A 25,534-nucleotide genomic window follows, 5' to 3' on the forward strand; every position below is an offset into this window, starting at 1 on the left:
TAATGCGTAACATACACGGGTCATTGTATGGCTTTCATGGAATTACATTTTAAAATATGTGGCATTCATGGCTCTCTCAGCCAAAAAGGTTCCCGACCCCTGCTATGATAGTGGTAAAAGGCTGTTTTCTAATTGTAAAATAATCATGTCATTGTGGCAAATTAGAGTTAGCTAGCAGTGGAAAGGGACTAAAAGGTTATCCTTATCTCGGTTCTGTCCATATTAACGTGTTGTTCCCTTCTTTCCTGTATTTAATTTTATTTTCATTTTCTCCAGAGGTCAAAAATAGCAGTGTATGAGAAGATGTGGACCTACATGCGATCAGCAGAACCGTCCGTGTTCACTAGGACTACAGCTGAAGGCGTAGCACGTGTCCGCAAATCCAAGGGCAAATTTGCCTTCCTCCTGGAGTCCACTATGAACGAGTACATTGAGCAGCGAAAGCCGTGTGACACGATGAAAGTGGGAGGAAACCTGGATTCAAAAGGCTATGGAGTAGCAACGCCCAAGGGTTCCTCATTAAGGTGGGTGGGATAGTATAACAATAGAACATGTGTTGTTATAGTATTCCACCTTCCCTGATGTCCCTGAGAGAGTTATTTTGTTTTGTTTGTGAACATGGTATGTTTGTTTGCTTGTTTGTTTTCTTTTTCTCCATTTCATATTTTTGGTCAACAATCAGGTAATTTTTTTAAAATAATTTATAGTGATTAATCATAGTTGATGTATATTTTTTTAAGGCCATATAAAAACCTAACTGGTTGAACACTAGCTGCTTCCAGTGGGCCTAAAACATGGGTACCCTATGTTTCTAGAGCTCATCCACTCTTTTTGGCCACTAAAACCTATATTCTCATTGTGTCAGTAATAATTCTACATTTTATTATTGTTTTTAAAAATTCTGCCTGCCTACTAGTTTTTGAGTAAGAAGACATCCACCTCTTCCTAGCAAACCACTTTTTTTTTTATTTCAAAGTTTCATTTATTATTGGCAGCATTATATTTTAGATTATCCCAAAGTTGTGTGGGCGCTCACTTTGTGATCCCATCTATTTAAAAATGCAGTCATGATCAAAGAGAACACTGGACTCTGATTTTACGGTGCTTACTCAAGTCACACTCCTACCTGTTGCAAAGGGAGTGTGGTGTAAGTAAGATCTGTAGAACTAGACCCAGTGGCAATCCATAATTTTTCACACAAGACCCCTAAAATGTGATTCATGAGCAAAGCATTACACAGGTGACTAATCTACATATGCTAAAAAGGAGACTTTCATTCTTAAGGAAATGTTGGTAAAAATCTGCCCTTTTCACCCTTTGGGTCCTGGACATAGAGAAATCACATGTTTATGTCCAGGAGGCAGCATTTTCTATTTTCCTTAAGCAATAAAGGCTGCTGTTGAATTGCTGGGGCTAGAGCAAAGGCGGAGTCGAAAGTGATGACTGACAAATTACTCTGGTCTCAGCGCTGCTTAGGAGAGATTCGTACAAAGCACAGATACAGATTCAAGAAGAAATCAGAATCTTTTCTAAAGGACTTAACCAAGAAGCTGGTCTTGAAAAATGATGTTTCTGGTAAGCCTTTGAAAAATGAAGGTAATGAGACCTATATTATTGCCCAGCAGGAATGAAAGCAATATAAAAAGTATATAATTTTTTTTCATTGGTTTCAAAAAGGGAATTGCAATGTGTTTGGGATGTGTGTTGGGTGGAGGAGGGGGTAAAACAAATATAAGAAACAAATGCTACCGCTGGAATAGTTGTGTTAACCAGTATTGTGTGTTTGCAATCTACAGTATAATAATTATGGGTTTTATGTTTTGTTTGTAAGGGACAATTTAAAAAAGAAAGATAGAGCAAATCTGGGTGTGGACTTTGGCAATTCTGAAGTCAGGTTTATGTGACCATCCCTCTCATATGAAACTGGAGAAATGTGCAAGGACAAAGCTAAACTAATCAACTATCAACAAAATTCTACTCAAAAAAAAATTTCAACAATTCAGAAACTTAAATTGGCATCAGGAAGTTTGGTCTTTAAGGGAGTATTTTGTATAATACAATGTGAAGATATGTAAAGTCAATGAGGCCAACTAGCAAATAAATCTCTGTTGAAAGCATAGTTATAAAAGCACCTGAGTGAAAATAATTTAAAAGAAATAGAAGGGGAGAAAGCAATGGTAGTTGATATGTAGATTGGCATTCAGACTATTGATTACATTCACTGGCTGTCGCTTTTGCTCTTAATTAATTCTTTGTGGATGTTGCTGCCTTGTCCTCTGTCTTATGTCTACTGATAAAGTCAAGTTCCAGGGACTGAATCTGGCCCTCAGATACGAGTGTGCCTGACTCGCATTGATGGCAAGACTTCCCTCTTAAATGTGCCACTTTGTCAAATCCACACTACAAGGATTGTTTAGGGGGAAGCTGAAGGGCTTGTCTGTCTAGAACTGTATAATAATCAGCTATTGACTTCCTCCTCTTTTCCTGTCCTTCCCTGGATCTTGTTAATGAGGCAATTGTTAAAGTCGGCTTCCTGGATGGCGAGTTTGTTTATGTTCTTTGTTTTATGCATGCCACAATTTCCTGAGCAAGCTGGACCCTGCATGCCAAAACCACAGTCATTTTGTCCTTTCTTTGAGAACCTTGGAAGAACACTGAGGACTAACCCCCATTCACCTAATCCCCCACCTCCTCACTCCAACACCCCCAGTCCAGCTAAGCAAGAAGCTCATTAAGCTTCAATTCTCATTCTCATTTGACTATGATTCCTCTGTTACAAAAGAGGCAAACTAATGTAGAGATGCACTAATAGGCACCTTCTAAATAAATGATTTAGTTTGTAGGAGCAAATTCAAAATTACTGCATTCGTCAGAGCAAGATCCAGAAGGCATAAAAACCTGCTCAAAGAGTGCCTTTGAACCCTTTCTGCCTATTTTTCTATAGGATCTTTTTAACCCGGGTCTTTAGGTTAATAGTTTTGGATATAGTGAGACTTAAGTGTTTTATTGTCATTAATTATGGTTTTCTCACAAACTCTGCTGTTTTGGTTCATTATGAGACTTTAAGAAAGTGAACACAGTTATCTTCTCTTTTCTATAAGCTTAACCAGAGAATGTGGACAAAGGACTAGCAATCTTCTGTCAGTCAGGGTGTTTTAAGTTTCTAGAGCTTGCTGTTTGGTCAAAATACTTTTTAAAAAAAAGAGGAAGAGTATGGTATATAATCAGGATGGAATATAAGGACTTGGGTTTTAATGTAGACTTTAAAACAAATGCAATCAGGGTCATCACAAAGAGTATATCTGTGACTGGGTCAAAACTATTACAGTATTCATGACTAACACTCATCTTTATGATAAAGAATAATATACAGGCCCTGGAAAGTTTGCTCAGTGGTAGAGCATCAGCCCAGCATGTGGATGTCCCAAGTTTGATTCCGGCCAGGGCACACAGATGAAGCACCCATCTGCTTCTCCACCCTTCCCCCTGTCCTTTCTCTCTATCTCTCTCTTACCCTCCCACAGCCAAGGCTCCATTGGTGCAAAGTTGGCCCAGGCACTGAGGATGGCTCTGTGGCTTCTACCTCAGGCACTATAAAGGCTTAGGTTGCAATGGAGCAACGGCCCAGATGGACAGAGCATTGCCCCCTGGTGGGCCTGCCGGGTGGATCCCAGTCGGGAGCATGCGGTAGTCTATCTCTCTGCCTCCCCACTTTTCGCTTTAGAAAAAAAAAAGAAGAAGAATATACAAGTTCTTTACTGTCCAAAGAGACTTTCAAACTATGTTAGCTGGGCATGTACGATGAAATGTTAACATGATTATACTACCACTAACAGTTCTCTGTTACAGAGAGTCAATAACTATGCTCAGAAATTATTGTTTTTCTGAACTTTGACATAGGTTCTCCAATTTTGAGGTGAGTATATTGATACTGTTAAACTTAGCAGCTATAGATTCTAATATAAAACATGGAAGTAATTATAAGTAAATCTGTTACTGGAGAAAAGAAGACATCTTGATTTTTGCCTCCTTGAGAGAAAGATCTCAATCAAGAGACCATGTCCAGCAAGTAAAGAATTTATTGGCCATGCAGGGAGAAAGTCAGAGAAAAAGGGACCTTGGAGACAGTTTTGGGAGGAGACCGCCCAGGAGGAGCGGTCACTGCCCACTGCTCCCTAAATCCCTTAGAGCTTTGGAGAAACAGAGAGGCAAGGGAAATGACCAAGGGGAAGAGGGGGGTGGAGGGGGGTAAAATGAGGAAATGTTCTTGAAAGGGAGAGCAAGCTAGGTCCTCATCACAAGGGCTTTTAAGGGTGGAGATAGTAGGTGAGGTCCCCAAGGGAGGATCTCAATAGAATATTCATGAGCTTTCCAGGTGTGTTTTGTTAAGACCCCCGTTCTCCTCTGGTTGCAAGTGATCATTAATCAGTGAAGCTGGTCCTGAGGTCAGCTGTGGCTTCCCTTTGTCAGTTTTTGCTGCTTTTCTGGGCCTGGAGCTGAAACACACTGTGGCCTTGATGTTATCTCTAAGGCTTAATGCTTAAAGGAGCGGTCATACAAGGGCTTGTATAGGAAATCATTTAAGGCTGTTCTGCCCCTTTTTCACTCCCCTGCTAAGGAGGTCTAACCCACAGGGCCAGCAACATGCCTCGGAGGAAAGTTCAGGGAAGGGTCCCAACAGCATGACTAGCAATATGCTAGGGTAGGAAAGGTTACCCTGGGCGTAAGATCTTTGTTTTACCAGTTGTTCTGCCTGTTGCTAAGCACCTGGGGCTTTCTACCCTATTGACCTTCTGTGTTGGGCCTATAGTCCTTGCTCCGTGCATGTCTGTCTAACTGCCTGCTACAAGTGGACCTACAAACTATGAATATTAATGAGTGAAAGAACTTAGATCTTACTATTGTGCTTATTTATTTTTAAGTTACCTTCTAAAGAAAACTTTCAGTCCTGTGATATTTTATTTTAAAAAGTCTCTTTTATATATTATCTCTCAACTTTTTCCATACCTTGATATTTCTCCTGAACCTTCTTTCCATAGGCACAATGTAACTTATATTATTGTCAATGTCATGACCTTCCATCCCATTCCTTCTTCAATACCCTTGGCAATCCAAAACATTTGTGAAAATCTTTCTCTGGCTAAGAAATACATATTTAAAGCTTGTTTTAAATGTGTGTGAGTGTATATATAGACATATATGGTATTGCAGTGGAATGCAAAGTTTAGATGAAAGAAGAAGTATGTTTATTTTACCTTTACTGTCAACTTTACTGTAGTATAAATGTCTACCATACTATGGTATTTATTGCATAGTAAAGCTGTGTACTTTACTATCAGATATATCTTTACTATATTATCTATATCACTCTAGCCACTATACTCTTGACTTTACTATGCAATAAATAAAACTTGTAAGGTTGTTTAAGTGAATCATAATTTAGTTAATATAGATTTGCTGACTATTAAATAGTCATTAGATAGGAATACACATTTAAAGATATTCAGATATGTGTAAGTACCTCCAAGGAGCAAAGCAGTTGAGCAAGTCTGAAGATTTCCCCGGGAACTTTGTAAGGATTTGTATATATGACCCTAATAATTGAAGCCAAGGTTTTAAAAACTAACCTCCTATAATTTCCATTCAAATTTTGCTTTCTCTAAAGATGTTTATGAGACTGTATTTAAAATAAGACAAATGCTCTGCCACCCCTTCTTCAAAAAAAAAGGCGGGGTGTTCCAAAGAATTTGATCCATAGTTGATCTGGAAAAAAAGTAAGGCCTGTGAGACTTACTGATGCCCAGTAGCAGAACCCACAGCAACGTGAGCTGACCCTTTGAAACCAGACACTCACGCTGAGATTAAAACAGGCAAGTCAGAGCCCCAAAGTAATAACATGTCCGGGGGCAGAAGTACTGAGGATGAGAATTAGAGTAGCACACCTTCCTCTGGACTCTTTCAGTATTTAACACAATCACTGCCTTCATAGGACACTTGGACCAAGTCTAGATCTGTATCAGGGTAAGAAAAGCTTTCAGCAGGAATTGGACTTTGGAGGATTTGTTAAGGCAGATGGATTAGACTTAATATTCAAAATTATGCATGAAAAACTGTTTTCCCTAAGGAACCACTTTGCCATGTGAGATCTGTGAGACACACTCAGTCATCATCAGTTCAGGTGTACTTGGGAGTGTTAGAGAAAAAGGGTTCTCTGACTTTTGTGTGCAATGATAAAGCTGTAGTTTATCTTTGGTGGTAGTAAAAGTCAACTCTTAGTACTTAATGTAGACACTGAGAAAATAAAACCATAAAATTATTTTTGGCCCTGGCCGGTTGGCTCAGTGGTAGAGCGTCGGCCTGGCATGCAGGGGACCCAGGTTCGATTCCCGGCCAGGGCACATAGGAGAAGTGCCCATTTGCTTCTCCACCCCCGCCCCCTCCTTCTTCTCTGTCTCTCTCTTCCCCTCCCGCAGCCAAGGCTCCATTGGAGCAAAGATGGCCCGGGCGCCGGGGATGGCTCCTTGGCCTCTGCCCCAGGCGCTAGAGTGGCTCTGGTCACGGCAGAGCGACGCCCCAGAGGGGCAGAGCATCGCCCCCTGGTGGGCAGAGCATCGCCCCTGGTGGGCGTGCCGGGTGGATCCCGGTCGGGCGCATGCGGGAGTCTGTCTGACTGTCTCTCCCCGTTTCCAGCTTCAGAAAAATACAAAAAAAAAAAAAAAATTACATATTTTTAAAGCTAAGCACATAATATTACTGAGCAGACTTGGCCTCAAAGTGAATAAACTTTTAACTTGTTTTCTAAAATGAGCTGCAGGTGAGTTGTACATATTTTTTTTTAATTTTAACTATTATGAAAAGAGGTATGTTTTTACTCGTGAACATCCTTCTTTTTCTTTTTTCTTTTTTTTTTCTTTTTTTGTGGTTTCATATTAAAAGATCCTACATGTAACTTAGTTTTTGTGATTCTATCATGTTTTGGAATGCAGTCTATTGGGCTAGGGATTAGAAAACACACACAACAAATCAATTGCACCTCTCAGCACACACTCACAAATATACACACAGTCTCCCCCTGTCCCCAGTTGTGATATGCTCAAACACCCAGTTTGCTATAACAATGCTGATATTTGCTGTGAATACCGAGTATTTTGCATTCAAAATTGAGATGTCACATGATAAAGGTATCAATGCTACATGTGTCCCAGGGAAAATAAGTCCCTCTAGAACCCAAACACCTGATTCTTCTCTTTCTAGATGTTGAATACAATAAAAAAATATAAAACTTCCCACTGCCATTTGAAATTGCAGATTTTTCACTAAGCTCTTTCCTATCTTTAAAAGATTAAGATTATACTTCCTCAGGAAAAGGGAGAAAAAGTTGCTTGTTTCTGCATTTTTTAAGATTTACCAAGCATTATACATTTTTGTCATTGATTTCCCTTCATTCATTTGCCAGTTCATTCAACAGATAGTTTCTGAGTTTTATCTGAGCCTTTACCAGGTTATTTTTATATGGTTCACTCTGGGTAGTGTAGGTAACACCACGGCTGAAAAGTTTTGTAAATTCAATGTTTAGCTGTGTGAGCCTTCTCACCATTGTGCTTAGAAGCTGTATTATAGTAATTGGCTTAAGAAAATGGGTGGTTTGTGGCCAGTCTAGCTTCTACCACTTCAAAGAGAATTGAAGTTAACAAGATAAAATGGCTACAAAAGAATTTTAATAGTTTAAGCTCTCAACCAGATTTGATGACAGATCTAAGACAAGATCTCAATGCTGAGAGTCCTGATAAAGCCTGAATTCCAAACTGTTACTCTTTCGTTCCGCATAACTGCCTTATTAACAAATTCTATAAAGATAACAATCTTCCAGAAGAATATCTAGATCCTTAACAAGTCAAATTAATTCACTGTCAGCATGGAACTAATGTGAATGCAGAACCTATATCCAACCAAGCCAAGTAGTCTTAACCTACACGTGCCAAGTGTTTTTAAGAAACATAAAGTTGTATCTAAGAACAAAGTTCATAATCTAATATATACTAACTGTGCTGTAGATGAACTTGTGTCTACATTAGTAGTGTATTTAAGTTGTTTTTATTTTCCTGGCACATGTCTAGAAGCTAGACAGGTTCCACACTGTGTCACTCATCTTTACATTTCAGCTCACTCTAAGGAATGGTTTTTCAGAAGCAATTGCAGTGCCAGTGATCAGGTTAAACAGAGGATACAAAGGAACAGTAAAGCAAGTGCATGAGCGTTCTGTGTGTTTGATCCCCCCTCCCCCCCGTGCTGGTGAGTGAAAGCCCAGATGTGAGTTCTAGAACTAAAGCTAAGACACCAGGGCTGTAAAGGAAACACGCCCCACCCACCATCACCAAGGCCCCCAAAATGCTGAAATCTAGAAAGAAGCACAGCTAAGATACCTTAGTAAGAAGATAAAATCCAGGTATTCAAAGCAAACCTCTGATATGATCTCCAAATTGTAATGATTGAGGTATGGCAAGAGATGGCAGGGAAATTTATGGAAGCAGGAACCCTATAACTAGGAAAATAGCAAGAGCTGCAGATGTTAGTATGCCTGGAGCTGCCGCTTCTGTGGTTATATTGTATCAGATAAATTAGTGTGGCTCAACAAATGTGTATGAGGCTTTTGTGTGAAGTCTCAACAGTAAGACAAATACCGAACACCAGAGAAATTATCCATGTGGGGCTTTCAACATCCCCAACCCCACCTGGCAAGCATGAGTTGACAAGGTGTGATGACATAAAAGCCTTCACTTCCATGACAAGAAAGAATGCTAAGACAATTTTGTGAGTTAACTGTGATGGTATATTCAAGTCAAATGAAAAGAGTTAATTTATGCACAAGGCTGGTGTGTGGAGGACTGAATCCAAAGTAGATTCATATGTGTCAAACTTTAGCGTATTACTTTTCCATTGGATTTGCCTCCATTTCCTCATACTTAGCATTCTCTAGACCAATATTTAAATTCTCCAAAACAAGGTTGTTTCATTTCTGCTGTGCATAATGTAGCTTTTGACAGTAGCTACAAAGCTGCTGTTTGGCACTGTCAATTAATAAAATGGGTCAGGTTAATTTTATTCCCTCTAAGACCTCAGACAATAGGACCCTGACTTCTATAGATATTAAATGCCCTTGAACTTTACAACTATAACATCACCTGTATTTAGCTTAGGAGTAGCTGTTCATTTATTCTCAGAATAGCAGCAAGGCCAGACAATCAGGAGTTTTTACTATTGTTGGGTTTTGCTTTTTATGCATCATTTGTGTAGGATCCTATTCTCCAGACTCAACTTTCTCAAGGAAAGGACACTAGGAAAATTACAACCTGGCAGGCTTCAGCACAGACTGCTGCAGAGGAAAGCACCATTGCAGTTCTCAGAGAAAGCATGACTCTTACATAACTCTCACAACAGTTCGGCAGAAGCAAGTGGAGGAGCATGATAATCATAGGAAGTAACATTCCTCCTCCTTTATTGTCCCGGGACCCTCTCAGCTGAGAGTGAGGAGATGGCGGGAGGTACTGCACAAGACAGGGAAGAGGGGACATCTTTATATTTGGAATGATTAGTCATGTAAAGAATATTTTAGAAAATATATTAGGAAAACACACACAGAAGACTTTGGAGGAAGTGTGGTAATCAGATTTACCATAAAACTACAAAACACCTATAATAAAACACTACAAAGCTCACTTTATTACAGAGATGTAATATACTCCTAAATGTAGCATTCTATATGATGACGCTGTAATACAGTTTTATACTAATGATAAACACCTATATAGTACATAACGATTTTTCATAAAAGTGAAAATTGTATCCACTTTTTTCAGCATTGCATATAAGAAACCACTCCTCCATCTCAACTTTAGAAATTATTAGCGTCCTTTTTTGTCTAAAGATAATATCACACAAGATGGGGCTGGTTTAGGATTCATATTTAAGAAAAGGAAAATAAGATGTTTGGCAGTCATTTGGAATGAGTGGGACAAATAGTAAAGACTCTGGTTTAGAATTATATATATTTTTAAACTTAGCTGGGAATAAGAAACAGTAGAGCATTTATTTTCATTGTACCTCCACCAAATCAGTCCTATCACTCTATTTTCAGAATAAAATAGCATACATTTGAGATAATTTTGCCATAAACACAGCATCATATGCAACTGGCAACACCTGGGGAGAAAAATCACCATTTGACTCTCAAAAATCCCCAGCCATGATCCCAAACCTTCTCAGAATGTGTGTCACATTGATTAGGAATATTTTATAAATAATAATTATACTAACAGAAGTTATAAATACTGTAAACACATAGTATATCCTCTGAAATACCAGAAAAGTCTTTTTCACAAGTAAAAGTAGCTTATTTTAAATAGACAGATTCCCTACTTTCTGAAAACCCAAAAATCCACAGAATGAAATACACTTTCAAAGCCTTTTGTGAAACCATTTCAAAGTGCTCCTTTAATATCACATCATTCAACAATGAAGAAAAACTAAAGGCCTAAAAATATCCCTACAACAAGTCTGCCTTTCAAAATATACAATAATGGAGTGTGGGAGAAATCTATCATTTTAAATCCCCTGACCATACAAAGTCCTTAGATTACTTTTTTCCTGGATACTCAATGAAGAAACGGACACACAGATTTTTTTTTTTTTTTTTTTTTTTACAGAAATGTTAAAAATTCCATCTGTTTTCTGTAAGTGTTAAATATTTGGGAGTTAGCAAAAATAAGAATTAAGTTGGAGTCATGCAAACACTAAAAGCTTCTCACTTTCAGAGAAAATAGAAGAGTGTGTGGCCCCTTCTCCACTGTCACTTTGCTGCACAGAAGATTGTATAAAAATGTCAAGAGCTCCTAGGAGACAGGCCTCTACTGTCATAGAGTCCCAGTTGTTTCATATTTGGGACAACAGATATGTAACTTCTGAACATCCTTTTTGAAACGACAAAGTGTCAAAACCCCATTAGTCACTCAAAGACCGTATCAACGGCACTCCAGCCTTAGTCTCTCCTCTTTTCAAGCATTTGCAACTTGGACCACAAAAAAAGAATCACAAAAGTGTTATCAGCAACTAACAGCTGCTCTAAATTGCTAGTGCCTTTAGCATAAAGAACATTTTTTTAAAAAAATGAGAAATAGAAACCTTAAAATGAAAGCAAGTATCTAGAGCCCTAAGTCTAAGTCATACCCTAACCTTGGGCTTGTATTTGAGGCTAGTTGGAAGTAGAGTAAATAGGATCCAAGAAAAACTGACTTTAGATTGTCTCCCAGAGTAAAAAGTAGAAGGCATAGCAAAAGAAGAACAAAAAAAGTGCTTTCTATTAAACAGCATTGCAATGATAATATATAAAATAAAAAATCAGCTAGTATATAATTTAGTATTCTTTTAATTTGTTCACATTTATAAGATGATGTTTAAATTCGGTTTACTAAGAAATGCTAAAAAGTTATGAGCAGTGTGTTTCTTAAGTGAAACAGTAATAGTAACTACAGAGCATGGTACTTTGAAACCATTTCCGTATCTGTTTGTTTACTTGCTCTTTTTAACCCTCTACTAATGCCTTTTGCTATAGGTGAAGGCATTACAAATTAGCGATGTTAAGTGACTTGCCCACAGTCCCACAGCTGAAATTAGAACTGAAATCTTCTGACTCTCTCCAGTGCTCTTATGGAACAAAACAAAACAAAAACTTAATATAAATGTAGTTTACTTTAAAAACTCACTAAACCATTCTGTCATTCTTTCATGCTATAATTTTGGCAATTTGATCATTTTCAGGTATATTGAAAATACCCATATAAGGTGGATAAAGCATTGACCTGGAACACTGAGGTCACCAGTTCAAAACCCTGGGCTTGCCCTGTCAAAGCACATATGGGAGTTGATACTTCCTGCTCCTCACCCCTTCTCTCTTTCTCTCTATCTCTCTCTTTCTCTCCTCTCTCTCTAAAAATGAATAAATAAAATCTAAAAAAGAAAATCCTCATATAGAGATCAAGAAACTATAATGTTTAATTTATATTAAATACTAAATAAACTTTTTAAGTTGAAGAAATTACACAGAAGTAGATTTCAGGTCAACACAAAGATTTTACAGTTATAACTAGTCCAAAAAATGGGGAAAGTTGCTTATGATCCCCAATAATCAGAGTTGTTGAAGGAAAAGTAGAAGGACTCTAAATATCTCTTAGACCCCACACTGTGACAGTGACATCTGAATTACTTTCCCACGTAGAGAGTCTGGGATTCTGAGTCATGCCCTGAACTATCTTTAGCAAAACAACCAAAGAATTCTCTTGTAGCTCTTTGAAGCTGCAGACAGTAAGACTGGGGAAAATTCATTCCCAGAACTGCAATAGAAACTCATCCAGTTTTTGAATTAATAAGCCACTTCTTCAGTGAATAGCTGCTTTTGTCACAGTGTGTCTACGTTATGAAATGGAAAATTATTTAAGGAAAGTACTTCCCTATAAAAACCACAGAACTAGAGACAGACACAGGTCTTGTATGTTTATATATAGAGACATTTAAAATTATGTACCAACATCAAATTTTTGGCAAGGTACAAATCTGACAAAATTCATTGGATTATATAAAAAGGGGAATAAAAGAGCAAAAGTAAAGTACATGCATGTAGAAGGGCTTGCTTTGATTTTTTTAGAATAAAACATATATTTCCATGCTTAGATATAAAAAGTGACCCATGTCATGTGGTATCCTGTGATGTTTCAATATGTCATACTTTAGGGTGATTTTTAAGAGCATTGTAATAACACCAACAACTTCAGTACCATCTAATTTCTTTTTCATTTTCCCCTCATCTCAAATAGCAATCATTTTATGCCCTGAAGCATGAAGACTTCATAGCCACTGTAATTCTGCCCAATCCAGGCAGGGTACACAGTTATTCTTATTCATAGATTCTCAGATCATTTCAGAAGGTAGATATTTCCTTCAAAATTCTGTCATATGAAGTGGTTTTTGTGAATGAAATAGGTTTTTATAAAACACAATTTTCTCTTTTTTCCACTTATAGCACAGCTTTATAATTTCTGAATGTATTTATTCAGAAAAAAAGGAAATGCTTTATTTCTGTATATATTCTTTGGAATTTATAGAGTCTACTGGATAAAAGACCAGTTTACAAAAAAAAATCCTGTTTTAGAATATTCATTAAAAATAATAAATGAAGTCAAAGTTCTCACCCAAGGAGGAACACGAGGGAAACCATATATATGTTTGTAGTTGGAAGAGTTTTATTATGTAACTTCAAGCTGTTTAAAGTTCATAGGATGAATATAACACTAAATAAATCGTAACTCTAACAGAAGTATAACACAGAATCTGGCATAGAGTGTTTTTTCCCTGTACATTTTCATAATGGTCATTAAAATAATGATTACAACATCCTTCATTTTGACGTCTCTGGAACATATTGTGACAATTCAAGGTTCCAAAGTACATCCATTTTCTCACCTGATGTCATTTTACTTGATAAAGAATTTTAATAAGTTACCCAAAGTTAAATAACAATAGCACATGATCTTTGTATGGGTTCGGGCTCATTCTTGGTCTCCACTTTCTTTCATGTCTCACGGAATTCAATCAATTGTCTGGTATTTTATTTTATTATTTTTTATGGGAGCCAGTCACTAACTCTGAAATTATGCCAAAGGGTAACTAGGAACTGACTCTAAGCTCAATTAATTAGACAGTCGTTTCAAAAGAGACAAAGTAATTCAAATAAGAAAAGACCATAGCAAAGTTCATATGAATAAAAAGGAAGTAAAATTTAAATAATACATACCAAGCATATTTATATTAATACATTTTCTCCAACAACTTGACATCAGTGCTACTATTTTCAGCTGGACAGATGGTGCTGCTGAAACTCAGGTCAAAGACCTGATAAGTGACCGAGCTGGAATAGAAGCTCATTACTGTTTAATTCCCAAATCCATCTTCCTTCACCATGCTGCCTTATTTCTCTGCAAAGACACTGAGAGTCTTAGACACATTAAGAAAAATAAATATATAAAAGCTCCACCTTTAGCCTACCTGCAATCCCCTGCTTTAAAAAGTAAAACAAGTACATAGCTTCTGATTATACCCATATCCCAGACTTATTCCTAATCCTCCCATCTAATCACCCTTTAGATTTTTTTCATTTTTACAATAATTCTTGTTCATATCAGATTTAGTACTGCTTTAAACATGTTACTTGTATCACTATCATTTTATCCTCAAAGGACACAAGGAACATCAAGGAGATGGGCTGAAACACCATAGCATGCCTCTTCCCTCAGGAACTCTGGGTGCTTCCCATGATACACCCTCATGGTTCATTCCAACTGATAAAATTTACCCAAACACTACCTTTCCATGAATTCCCATGCTCTTAGTCAGTCTTCTGTTTATTGGAGCTTTGACAAATAGGCTGATTGAAAAGCAGACAATTCGTCCCCTTTATACAACTAATGTTCATTTCCCTTTGGCTTAATCCTTAAAATGGATTTTAAGTTCAATTCAATGAATGCCCCAGTATATCAGGCAGTTGGTAGTGTCTTGTGAGACTTGGGGAAAGGGTTGGCCAGAACTGAACTTGACTTTAATACAAGACCATGTTCTATTATTGTTTAACTTTGGGTATTTCTCCCCTAGGAGGAGGACAGAGGAGAACTAACCAGCTCCAGGACCAAGGTAAGAGGGGAGTTTTCTTTCAAAAGAATGGGTTCCATCTATTTGAAGGAAACCCCTCCCCCACCTACTTTTTAATTACTTTTTCTTTATGTATTTATATTTTTTAACCCACCAGCATCAGGAAACCAGCTTGCTACCTGTGTATATAGTTATATGAACATCCACTTACAAAATGTTATAGCAGGAAAAAAAAGAAACCTTCACACAAGTCATATTAGTTATATGCTAATGCATTTATATTACCCATCATTATTAATTAAGAGTGCCAGACTTCCATTAAAGGTTAGATTACAGCATAGGCCTTAGGAAATTGTCATCAGCAGTTAATTTCTCTATATGTAGAATATGGATAGTAACTGACAATCCAACCTAAAAGGTAATGGGGTTACAAAATAGTAAAACTAAAATCTAAACTGTTTCTATAGAAAATATATCATTATAAAAAAATTTTTTAATTAAAAGAATCAGCTGATTTAATTTCAATCACAAATAATTTTAAATATAATTAGGCAAGATTTTTGGTGTGAAGTTGTATAAACAATGAGATTTTTAAGGTACCATATGAAAACTGTGGGTAGAAAAAGTAAGTAATATTATCTTGAGCAGTATTTCTTCATGCTTATAGATCCTCTTCCTAGGCCTCTTCTATTGCTTTTAATGGTTTCTATTGTTATCTCTTAACGTTTTATGTTGTTGTCCGTGGAAATCACCAGTATTTTCTGCCTTTGGCACTCTATTTTAAGGTGAGGAACAAATTAGGTAATTTAAAAAGCATCCAGAATTCAAAATATCAGAAGAAAGGTGGACCATCTGGATTATGAAGAACCAGCTTCCAGATCCTATGCAGCTGTAGTTCTTTGCTATATATAGTTGCCCTTCAAGGAGACTAGATATTGTATGACTCAAATAGATTTTAGGAAAGCTCTGGATCAGGTAACTGAGACAATTAAGGCTCAAGAAGAAGGAAATTGTAGAAGAGGAAGAAATGTGCAAAAAAGAATGAGAATTTAGGCAATTTGTCACCAGTGAGTAGTCATCATCTTTCAGAAATGCAGTTCTGTGGTTTTGTTACAAATGTGCTTGAATCCTGACATAATCTTAAAGTTGGATTATTGATGTTTTTTAATGAAAGAAAATAATTTCAGAAGTGTATATTTTTGTTAAAAACTATTGTTTTCTGAACAGGAATCATAGCAGTCATATGATTAGGAACATACATGAGAGGACACATGAAAGAAAAATTTGATTTAATACCAACATATACTATTGATGTAGATAATGATACTACAATAGTCACCAAAACCAGAAACCTAAGCACTGGACTTCCTGGAGATAAAGCATTTGTTGTGAGATGTTGAATAGAACCTAATTTTGACTTTCTCACTCACTGAATCCTTTAGTGAAAAGTATAGGGTATAGTAGAAGCACATTATTCACTCCTGATTTATTCATTCCTGAATCCTAAAATGCCAGATGTTTCATACAAACATTGCTGGCCTAAGCAATCATACACAAAAAGAAATGTCACAATATTTTTTACCAGACTACTTATGTGTTAGAATTTGATATCCACACAAACATTAGTTATGTCAGGCAGATTTGTTGTGTACTTTGAATTCTTATGACATATTTTACAGTAATCTCATGCAAGAAAAGAATTATTAGTGGTTTCGTAGGGTCTTAGTTTTTTCAGATAACCTGAAATTGAAATGAACAGTTTTTTTGTTTTGGTTTGTTGCTCAGTAAAGTGAAAAGTATTAATCTTATAGAATTTACATTCAGTTGCTAGGTATATTTAAAATAGTTAATGGTAGTGCCCAAATTGGTAACTTAAAAAATACCCAACTTAAAACGAGAAGCAAGTAACTGAAAGACTGTGTCTGTCCTATCAATAACACTGATAGAAGTAAATGTAGGTGAGGCTATTTTAAGAATTTACAATTTCAGTCATTTTGTTCCTATTTAAATTGTTTAATAAAAATAAATAAGAGAATAGATTTCTGTTTTGAAATATGACCAGGAGTTCTGTTGTCCTCAAAAATAAGCAGCTTTGTATTTCACTTAGAATGCCATTAACTTAAAATTTTTAAAGATTTTTTAGGCTTCAGCTATTTTCAAAGAGTAGCAGAAAAGCTACATGCTGTCTTGTGTGAACTTCCTATAAATGGCAGGTTCAGCCAGCCTCCTTTCAAGATCCCATGAGCTAGTGACCCCTATTTCTAAAGACTATTTTTATCATTCAATTTTCTCTTTTTATTTATGCTATTCTCCTACCTAACCAAAATCCAAGATAAAAGATAATGTAAATAAAACAAGATCAATTAAAAGATATTTTAAGTTATATATTTTCAGTTATGTTCAAGTACTAGTCTACTGCTAAGGAACCAGAAACCTTACTTTTTGCAACAGCATAGATAGACCTGGAGATTATTATGCTAAGTGAAATAAGCCAGGCAGAGAAAGAAAAATATCATATGATCTCACTCACATGTGGAATCTAATAAACAAAGTGAACTGAGGAACAGAATAGAGGCAGAGGTGGGGTCACAGGGACCAGAGGGACAGAGTCAGAGGGAAGGGGGCTGAGGGGATGGGATCAGAGAAGGTGAAGAATTAGTGAAATTATGTATACATAACACGGAGATATAGATAACAGGACACCAAATCCCAGAGGGAAGGGGGGAAGGAGTTAGAGGGAGGAAGGTAAAGGGGGTATAAAAAGGGACACAGGGGTGGGGTGAGGGAGTTATATTCAGTGGGACATTTGAATTCAGGTAAACACAATAAATTAAAATTAATAAAAAGAAAAAAAAATTGAAAGTTTAATTGTTTCTCTTAAGAACTTGATGGAAAATTTAAATTATTTGCATATAAAGTTTAATTAGACATATTTAGTGAATCAAATACATATTTAAATAAACAGTAAAATAAATCTTAATTAAGTTAAATCAAATATAGTTAGCATTTAATATCTGTTGATGATAAACAGAATTTTTAACTTCTAAAATGTGCTGAATTGCACTAAATAGTAAATTTAGTAACAGAAGCATTTTCTAAACATGATATGTTTTATTTGCTACACATAAGTAGACTAGAACTAAGTTATAAAAATACCATTATCTGAGAATTTTTATCTTAGAGTTTGGTTAGAAGTACCAGATTTTTCTTGATATTCATATTCAAACTTGTATTTGGTTTTATCATTTAGTATTCTTTCCTTGTTCACCTACACAAACTGAATCGATGGTACATTTATTTTAACTTTCTATAATCCCTTTAGATAAATTTTATACAATGGACCAAATCGCTTGCTATTATTCATAAAGATACTAGTACTAAGTAATTTTAATGTCCCTCTTGTGAATATTTAATAGACAGATTTTAAGCCTTTTCCTTTGTTTTGTTTTATTTTGTTTTGTTTTTAAAACATTCTTTGTGAGTTTCTCTCAAATTTATTAGGTTTTGTGGTCAAAAGATTTCCTTTTATTGTCCAGCACATTATTCTTTCATTTTAATAGATTACTTGCAAAGTAGTACCTCAAGTTAACTCACTGAGATATCAACTGTACATGTAGTTATTGAATTCCTACTATATTTTTTTGTCTTGTATTAAAGCTGAGAATGGTATAACATACCATAAGACACAGTTACTGTCCTTCGAGAAAGAAAAAAACATGTAGACACAACATTATAAAATAATGTGTGACTCAGAGCAAATGTGAATGCTCTGATAATGGATCCTTTAAAGAAGCAGGATATAGAAAGAATATAGAGTAAATCGGAAAGACTTCATTAAAAAATTCAGATGTACCAATTAATAAATATTAGTTGAATTAATAAGTCAATGAGTGATTACTGGAAAATGATAAGAATTTTAGAAATGATAGAATGGGGAAAAGTGAATTTCTGATGATTCTATTATAAGATTAAAGTCATTTCTGAATAAAATATTTTTGGGACTATAAGGAAACTAGCAGACTGGATGCAAGCAAAGATCTGCTATTTGGGGAATTAGAGTGGTTAAGAGATGGCATCTGTTACACAGACCTGGGGTCTAATCCCACCATTGCCCTTAACTAGCCATGTGGATTCAATGAAGATCAATGAGAATATGAAGAACTTGACACAGTATCTGCCTAAATAAAATAATAAAATTACACTTTAAAAGGTAGGTATAAGCTGAATTGTTGGGAAGCTTTGAATGTCAAAAAAATAAGACTTAGATAGTATCTTGGAGACAATCATGAATCACTGATGGTTTTTCACAAAGCACTATAAGACAGAGAGGCAAGGTTATTCTGACTCTGGGTAGCTGAGAATGGATTGAGAAAGTCAATGGTTCTTGCCTAACTGGTGGTGGTGCAGAGGATAGAGTGTTGACCTAGGACACTAAAGTGCCAGGTTCGAATACCCGAGGTTGCTGGCTTGAGTGTGGGCTCATGCAGCTTGAACACAGGCTCACCAGCTTGAGTGCAGGTCCACTGACTTGAGGGTGAGATCATTAACGTGATTCCCTGGTCGCTGGCTTGAAGTCCAAGGTTGCTGGCTTAAATTCAAGGTTTCTGGCTTGAGTAAGAGGTCACTGGCTCAGCTGGAGCCCCCTAGTCAGAGCACATATGAGAAGCAATCAATGAACAATGCAAGTGATACAACGACGAGTTGATGCTTGTCAAAAAAACAACAACAAAAAAAGAAAGTCAATGCATCTTGTCTCAGATGATAAGGCTTTGAATAAGATGATGCCTGTGTGATAGTGATGGAAATAAAATTTGGAAGACACTTTTCAGAAGAACTGTTCTTAATAAATAATTGGCTGTAGGAAAGGAAGAAAAATGAAAATCCAAAAATAAGATTGAATTTTTTGGGTTTGGCTTTGTTATCTTATTATTTGTTTTTACATTTCTGTTTCTTCTGTGAAAAATTTTCTAATTCATCCTAATGAAGTTTCTGTATAATGCTATTCTTGAAGATCCATAATTAGATAATCCTAAAGGATTAGAATTTAAATCATTAAGACCCTTGTATGTATAAAAATTGATCTATCATGTCTTAACCTTCGGAGAAGATAAATGTTATCATCTTATCAAGTCATCATATAGGTTATTTGTATTACTTTTTGTACTTCTTTCTTGAATATTTTAAAGGATCAGATCAGTTGGCAAGATTGCCTGCCTTTGAAGTATTATCTCAATTTAAGGAGTATTTAGCCAGAGAGGACAGAGTTGACAACTTACTAATGCAAGGAATCTGAGTCCAAGCTTAACCTGCCTACCAAGCCTAACAGACTTCTCAGGACAATGAAAAGCATTCTTAGAGAGCCATAGGAAGGATGAATAAATAGTTAACTGCATATGAGTAAATGATACTCACAAGAAACAAAGGTATCTGCAAAGGTGGGAAAGAGCACTGGACCAGAAAGCAGAAATCCTGCCTCCCAGCTGGGCTCTGGTGAGCGAGTCACCTAACTTTCGTTAGACCCCAGTGACCATATCTGTAAAATGAGAAAGGCGGAGACAACCTGTAAACTCCATTTTGACTCAAAAATTGTAGGATTCTGGTTCTAAGAATCAGCAAAGGGTGGGGAATGGAAACATGATTGATGTCCTGTGGCATGGTGTAGAATTCTGGAAACCATACAAAGACAATAAGGAGCACAGTCTAGAACAGGGGTAGTCAACCTTCTTATACCTACCGCCCACTTTTGTATCTGTTAGTAGTAAAATTTTCTAACCGTCCACCGGTTCCACGGTAATGGTGATTTATAAAGTAGGGAAGTAACTTTACTTTATAAAATTTATAAAGCAGAGTTACAGCAAGTTAAAGCATATAATAATAATTACTTACCAAATACTTTATATCGGATTTTTGCTGTTTGGCAGAATAAATCTTTATAAACAACTTACTATAGTTAAATCTATCTTTTTATTTATACTTTGGTTGCTCCGCTACTGCCCACCATGAAAGCTGGAACGCCCACTAGTGGGCGGTAGGGACCAGGTTGACTACCACTGTTCTAGAAGATGAAGGAATCCCGTCTGGGAAGGGAACAGTCCACACAGCAAATAGTGGTCCAGGTGAGGCATCTGCATGAAAGGCCTAGTACCGCTGACTAGCTCTTGAAATTTTGAAATTTAACTGTAGAGTAAGAATCACATTTTTAAAAATGAATGATATGCAGAGATAACCTGAAGCACTTCACAATCCAGGTAGCTGTGATCTCATCTTGAAATAAAACCCTCTTTTGTATGATTTGATCACAGATAATGATAAAACAACATAGTGTTTTGGGCCACAGACTTGATCCCATATTATCTCAAACATTACCCCATGGCCACCACAAATAAATTAAATTTACATTATTTATATGAATAATTGCTATTTTCTCAATTTTATTTGAGGATAACTAAAAGTATTTTGACAGTTTTTATTTTTAATTTTTATTGATTTAACATGCAGTCTTTTAAAAGTTCCACATGAGGCCCTGGCCAGTTGGCTCAGCAGTAGAGCTTTGGCTCAGTGTGTGGAAGTTCCAGGTTCAATTCCTGGTCAGGGCACACAGGAGAAGCACCCATCTGCTTCTCTACCCCTCCCCCTCTCCTTCCTCTCTGTCTCTCTCTTCCCCTCCCGCAGCCAAGGCTCCATTGGAGCAAAGTTGGCCCAGGCACTGAGCACGGCTCCATGGCCTCTGCCTCAGGCACCAGAATGGCTCCAGTGTCAATGGAGTGATGCCCTAAATGGGCAGAGCATCGCCCCCTGGTAGGCATGCTGGGTGGATCCCGGTAGGGCGCATGCGGAGTCTGTCAGACTGCCTCCACACTTTTAACTTCAGAAAAATAAAAAAAAAATACTAAACTAAACTAAAAGTTCCACACATGATTATGCTGGCAGAAGATCAAAGATTGAGGCTAGTACCTTAATTAGAAAGAAGTGCCTTTCTGCCAAATTACAATCTAATAACCTCTGCTCTATTATAATTCTGGAGATATAATGAGTCATAGAAATGCTTTCATTTCTCTTACCTTTAATAGCTATACTTGAAAGTAGTCATTAATTGATTTTAAAATAACTAAGATAGATATTTATCTCTGTTTATGATTGCCCTTTCAAGTCTGTGAATCCCCTGAATGTGCATGCCGGTATGTGGTTTTGTAAGTTTGTACATCTTTCCTGACAAAGTATCCATAGCTTTCTTTACTTCTCAAAGAGATTCATGACCGAAAGGAGGATAGAAAATTCTACTCTATGACCAAAAATTGACAAACTCAAGAAATTAAACTGCATGAAATATTTATTAAATAAAAAAGACACACTCAACACTATAAATGTAATTAAATTTTTCATTTTCACAATCTCTAGCTAGTGCTCAAACTAGATTACTGGCAGACATCTTCACAAAAGTCACAGTGTTCCTTCAAAGAATCACCTTCTTCAGACTTACTTCTCAAATAGCAATTAGTCGGGACATTCCAAGAAAACACGATTTAGAGACAATGTCTGGAGTCTAACCCAGAGTCTATTGGTTCAGCTCTCTTTGATGCCCCTGAAGTATAAAACCCAAAGGTCTCTCTATACATTAACTTAAATTGATAGTGTCTTATTAAAGTAATTTCAAATAATCATTATAAATCATGTTGGGCCTGAACTGTCTTTCCATGTTAAAAAAAAAGTCCTCTTAATTTTGATACTAAATAACTAATTAGTCATGTCATCATGTCATTTGGGCAAATCTCCCCATTGTATAAACAAACTGGAATGAAAACTTAATATCTTTTCTAAAAACCTTTGCATAGCAATTTAGTTCAAATTCTGCCTTTGAAATTGAGTGCACAAATCCAATGAAGCAAAAAGAGTCTTGTGCTTGTTTACTGGAAAGAATAATTTGGAAAGAAAAATAATAAGACAGCTACAAGTTAAATAGAAAACTTAGTGAAGCATCGATAATGCGGAGAATTAGTTACTCTCCAGGTGTAAATAGCTGATAGGGGGCAGAACTGTGAACTCAAATGTCTTTCCTTAAGATTAGACATATTTACTTCTTAACTCCTTATCATTTAACAGCCTATTGGTTTTTATTTAATTTTCATATTTTCTTGGTTGATAAAACATTCTTTTTCTCAGTGAGTTATCAATTGACTTTATAGAAAAGTTCTGGGGTTTGTTGCAAATTCTCTATTTTTCTGCTAATTTTCTCCATACACTATTATTTTGGAGTGACATCATTAATTAAGCCATATAATTTAAATCTCATGTGATTTTTCTCCTCCTTGCCTATCTCATCTTGTTATATGTGGTAGACTTTTACTTATGCAACACTCATGATGATACTGACAACACAATCATTTAAATAACAGAACGACTAGTATATGAAAATTGTTTATTATTTATTTTTTATGAAATTGCTATTTTCTTATTAGATCAGTCCTGAGAAAAATTCTGCATCTATTTTTTTTTTTTTTTTTTTTAGAGCATAACAAAATTTAAATCAAATGAGTTTTCCAATCTGGAATTTTACTTTCATTTCAAAAAAGGGCTATAGTAGATATGCGGAAAATGGTTAAAAATTGAATTTTTAAAAATTCCTCTAAAAACACTGAAACATATTTTTTTCTTTAGGTCACTAGCATGGTTGTCAGGCATGGAATCTTTTTTTCTAAAAATAGAGATATGTACATTTTTTTAATGGCCCACTTAGCAGGACTAAAGTCACAATCATTTAGTTCAGCTTTAGGGGGAAAATTCACCTTCTCTTTGTAACTGTGTATGGAACAGCAAGTCTTCTCTCTAGGCCACTGAAAGTTCTATTAACCTCCTGCGGATCCTATCTAATGGGATAGGCCTCTTAATTGAAGCATTACTCATACTTCTCTGCCTGACTTGTTCCCCTCAAGTAAGGTAGGATTTTGGTAGAAGCCAAATTCATCACATTTCCTCCAACCTCTGGCTAGAGACACAAAGCTAAGTGGATCAAAGCAAACCACATAATCAGAAACAATGAATATTTTTCTGAGATTTTTAAAAATAACTCCTAAATTCTACCTCTTCCTCAAATTTTTGATCCAAAATAAAATATACATTTTGGTTTGCATAAAATCAAATCTATTAGACATTACATTATAAAATAATGCTGAGAGTTTTGTGGGGGGGGTTTCTTTTATTTTGTTTTTACTATTAAAGTATCATTTCTCAATGTAGACATTTTAATTGTGTGGAGAAACTTAAAGAACAAAATGCAATCCAAATTAATTATAATCCCTTCATAGCTGTATTTTTCCATTAACATGGATATAATATTGTATTCTCAAATTAGGATCACAATAAAGACACAACTTTTTTTTTTTTTTTACTTAATATTATACTAATGCATTTTCTCTTGTTATTAAAAACTTTCAATAGTTGTAAAGCATTCAGTCATTAAGAGTCATTGGTGCTTATCAATACTATCACCTGGGGAACACTGTAAGAATGTAGAAACATTGCTCCCAGTTCAACAGAATTTGATACAGCAAGGTTAGGCCTGAGCCATCTGTATTTGTAATAAGTGGTTCTAATACTCAAATCAAGCTTGAGAACCACTTGTGCACCAAAATCTAATTAATTCTCCCCTTCTGTTGTGCGTGTCAATTGCTTTCAATGTTTTGCCATATAAATGTACTATGAGATTATGTTACTTTGTCAACATCATTAATTAATTTCTTAGGACTGATTCCTAAAAGGGAAATTATTATCAATGATTATCAAGGGTAAGAATTGTTTTTAAACTTTTATTGTATAAAGCCAAATTATTTCTTTCAAGTTTTTAATTCTATCATTAGTATATAAAGACACCCATCTTATTAAATCTTTGATTATATTGAACCTTATCTTTACTTTTATATTTTTCAATATGATTGACAAAAATATGAATCTGCATTGTTTTAATTTACATTAGTTTAATTCCAAGTAAGGTAGGATTGTTTTTATATGATTTGTGTTTCTTCTTGTGTGAATTATTTACCAATGTCCTTTGGTAAATTTAAATTTTTTTCTTATTTTTTTACTCAATTTCTTATAAACTCACACAATTTTTAAATTTTTAAAAAATATATTAAGATTTATTGAGAAAAAATTCTTAGCATTATTCAACTAAATACTCTGGACATTTTAATATCTGATATTAAATTTTTATAAAGTTTAATATGAAAATAAAACATTTCAGGTAAGACAACTCAGGCCAAAACTGAGGAGTCTTTCTTGTGTTTATATAACTAATGGATCCTCTCTTATAAAATTAAAAAGCACTAGCATAAATATACAGTAGTTTAAACAAATACACTGGATTACCTCCATACATTATTGACATCTTCACCAGCAATAAAATGTTAATATGAATATATTAAGTAAAATGTAACTGAACTTGTTTTAACTAAAATCAATATAATATTGCAAATTATTTATTCTACAAACTATATATGTAGAATATTCTGTGTGAAGATATTGACTAAATCTAAGAAGTATGAATTTTAATAATCTCAAATTCAACTGAAGGAAATTTTAGGAATAAAAATTCTTGGAAGTTTTTAGAGGTCCTGGAATTTGTCCAGGTGAGTATTTTCTTTCCATCCCTGAATCAGGGTCTCTATCATCTCTCCACTATGGAAAAAAAAACTATTAATAAGGTTTTATTTTTTAACCTGGAATTCCCCTAAGTCATAAAAGACAAAAGCACATAAGTGAGTGATCTGTGTCTGTTTTCAATATATAAAAGGTCATTGTCAATACATCTGGCTTCTTAAATATGGTTTACTCTTCCAGCAATAAT

At 35.5% G+C, this 25,534-nt stretch overlaps 1 protein-coding gene across 6 annotated transcripts in view; it reads left to right on the forward strand.

Annotated features, from left to right (window-relative positions):
- The window catches only part of GRIA4 (glutamate ionotropic receptor AMPA type subunit 4), a 385,805-nt gene that overhangs the window by 342,081 nt on the left and 18,190 nt on the right, over positions 1-25,534 (forward strand). For 5 of the 6 annotated variants that reach the window (XR_010749450.1, XM_066371575.1, XM_066371576.1 and 2 more), the window contains one exon: positions 277-524. Coding sequence is in view for 5 of the 6 variants with exons in the window: in XM_066371575.1 (XP_066227672.1) it covers positions 277-524 (248 nt within the window). In the remaining variant the exon portion in view is untranslated. Of the gene's footprint in view, positions 1-276; positions 525-14,697; positions 14,737-25,534 lie in introns of all 6 variants that reach the window. The other variant, XM_066371580.1, reaches the window with a different exon arrangement.

Source organism: Saccopteryx leptura, chromosome 1 (assembly GCF_036850995.1).
Source record: "Saccopteryx leptura isolate mSacLep1 chromosome 1, mSacLep1_pri_phased_curated, whole genome shotgun sequence".
Classification (NCBI taxonomy): domain Eukaryota; kingdom Metazoa; phylum Chordata; class Mammalia; order Chiroptera; family Emballonuridae; genus Saccopteryx; species Saccopteryx leptura.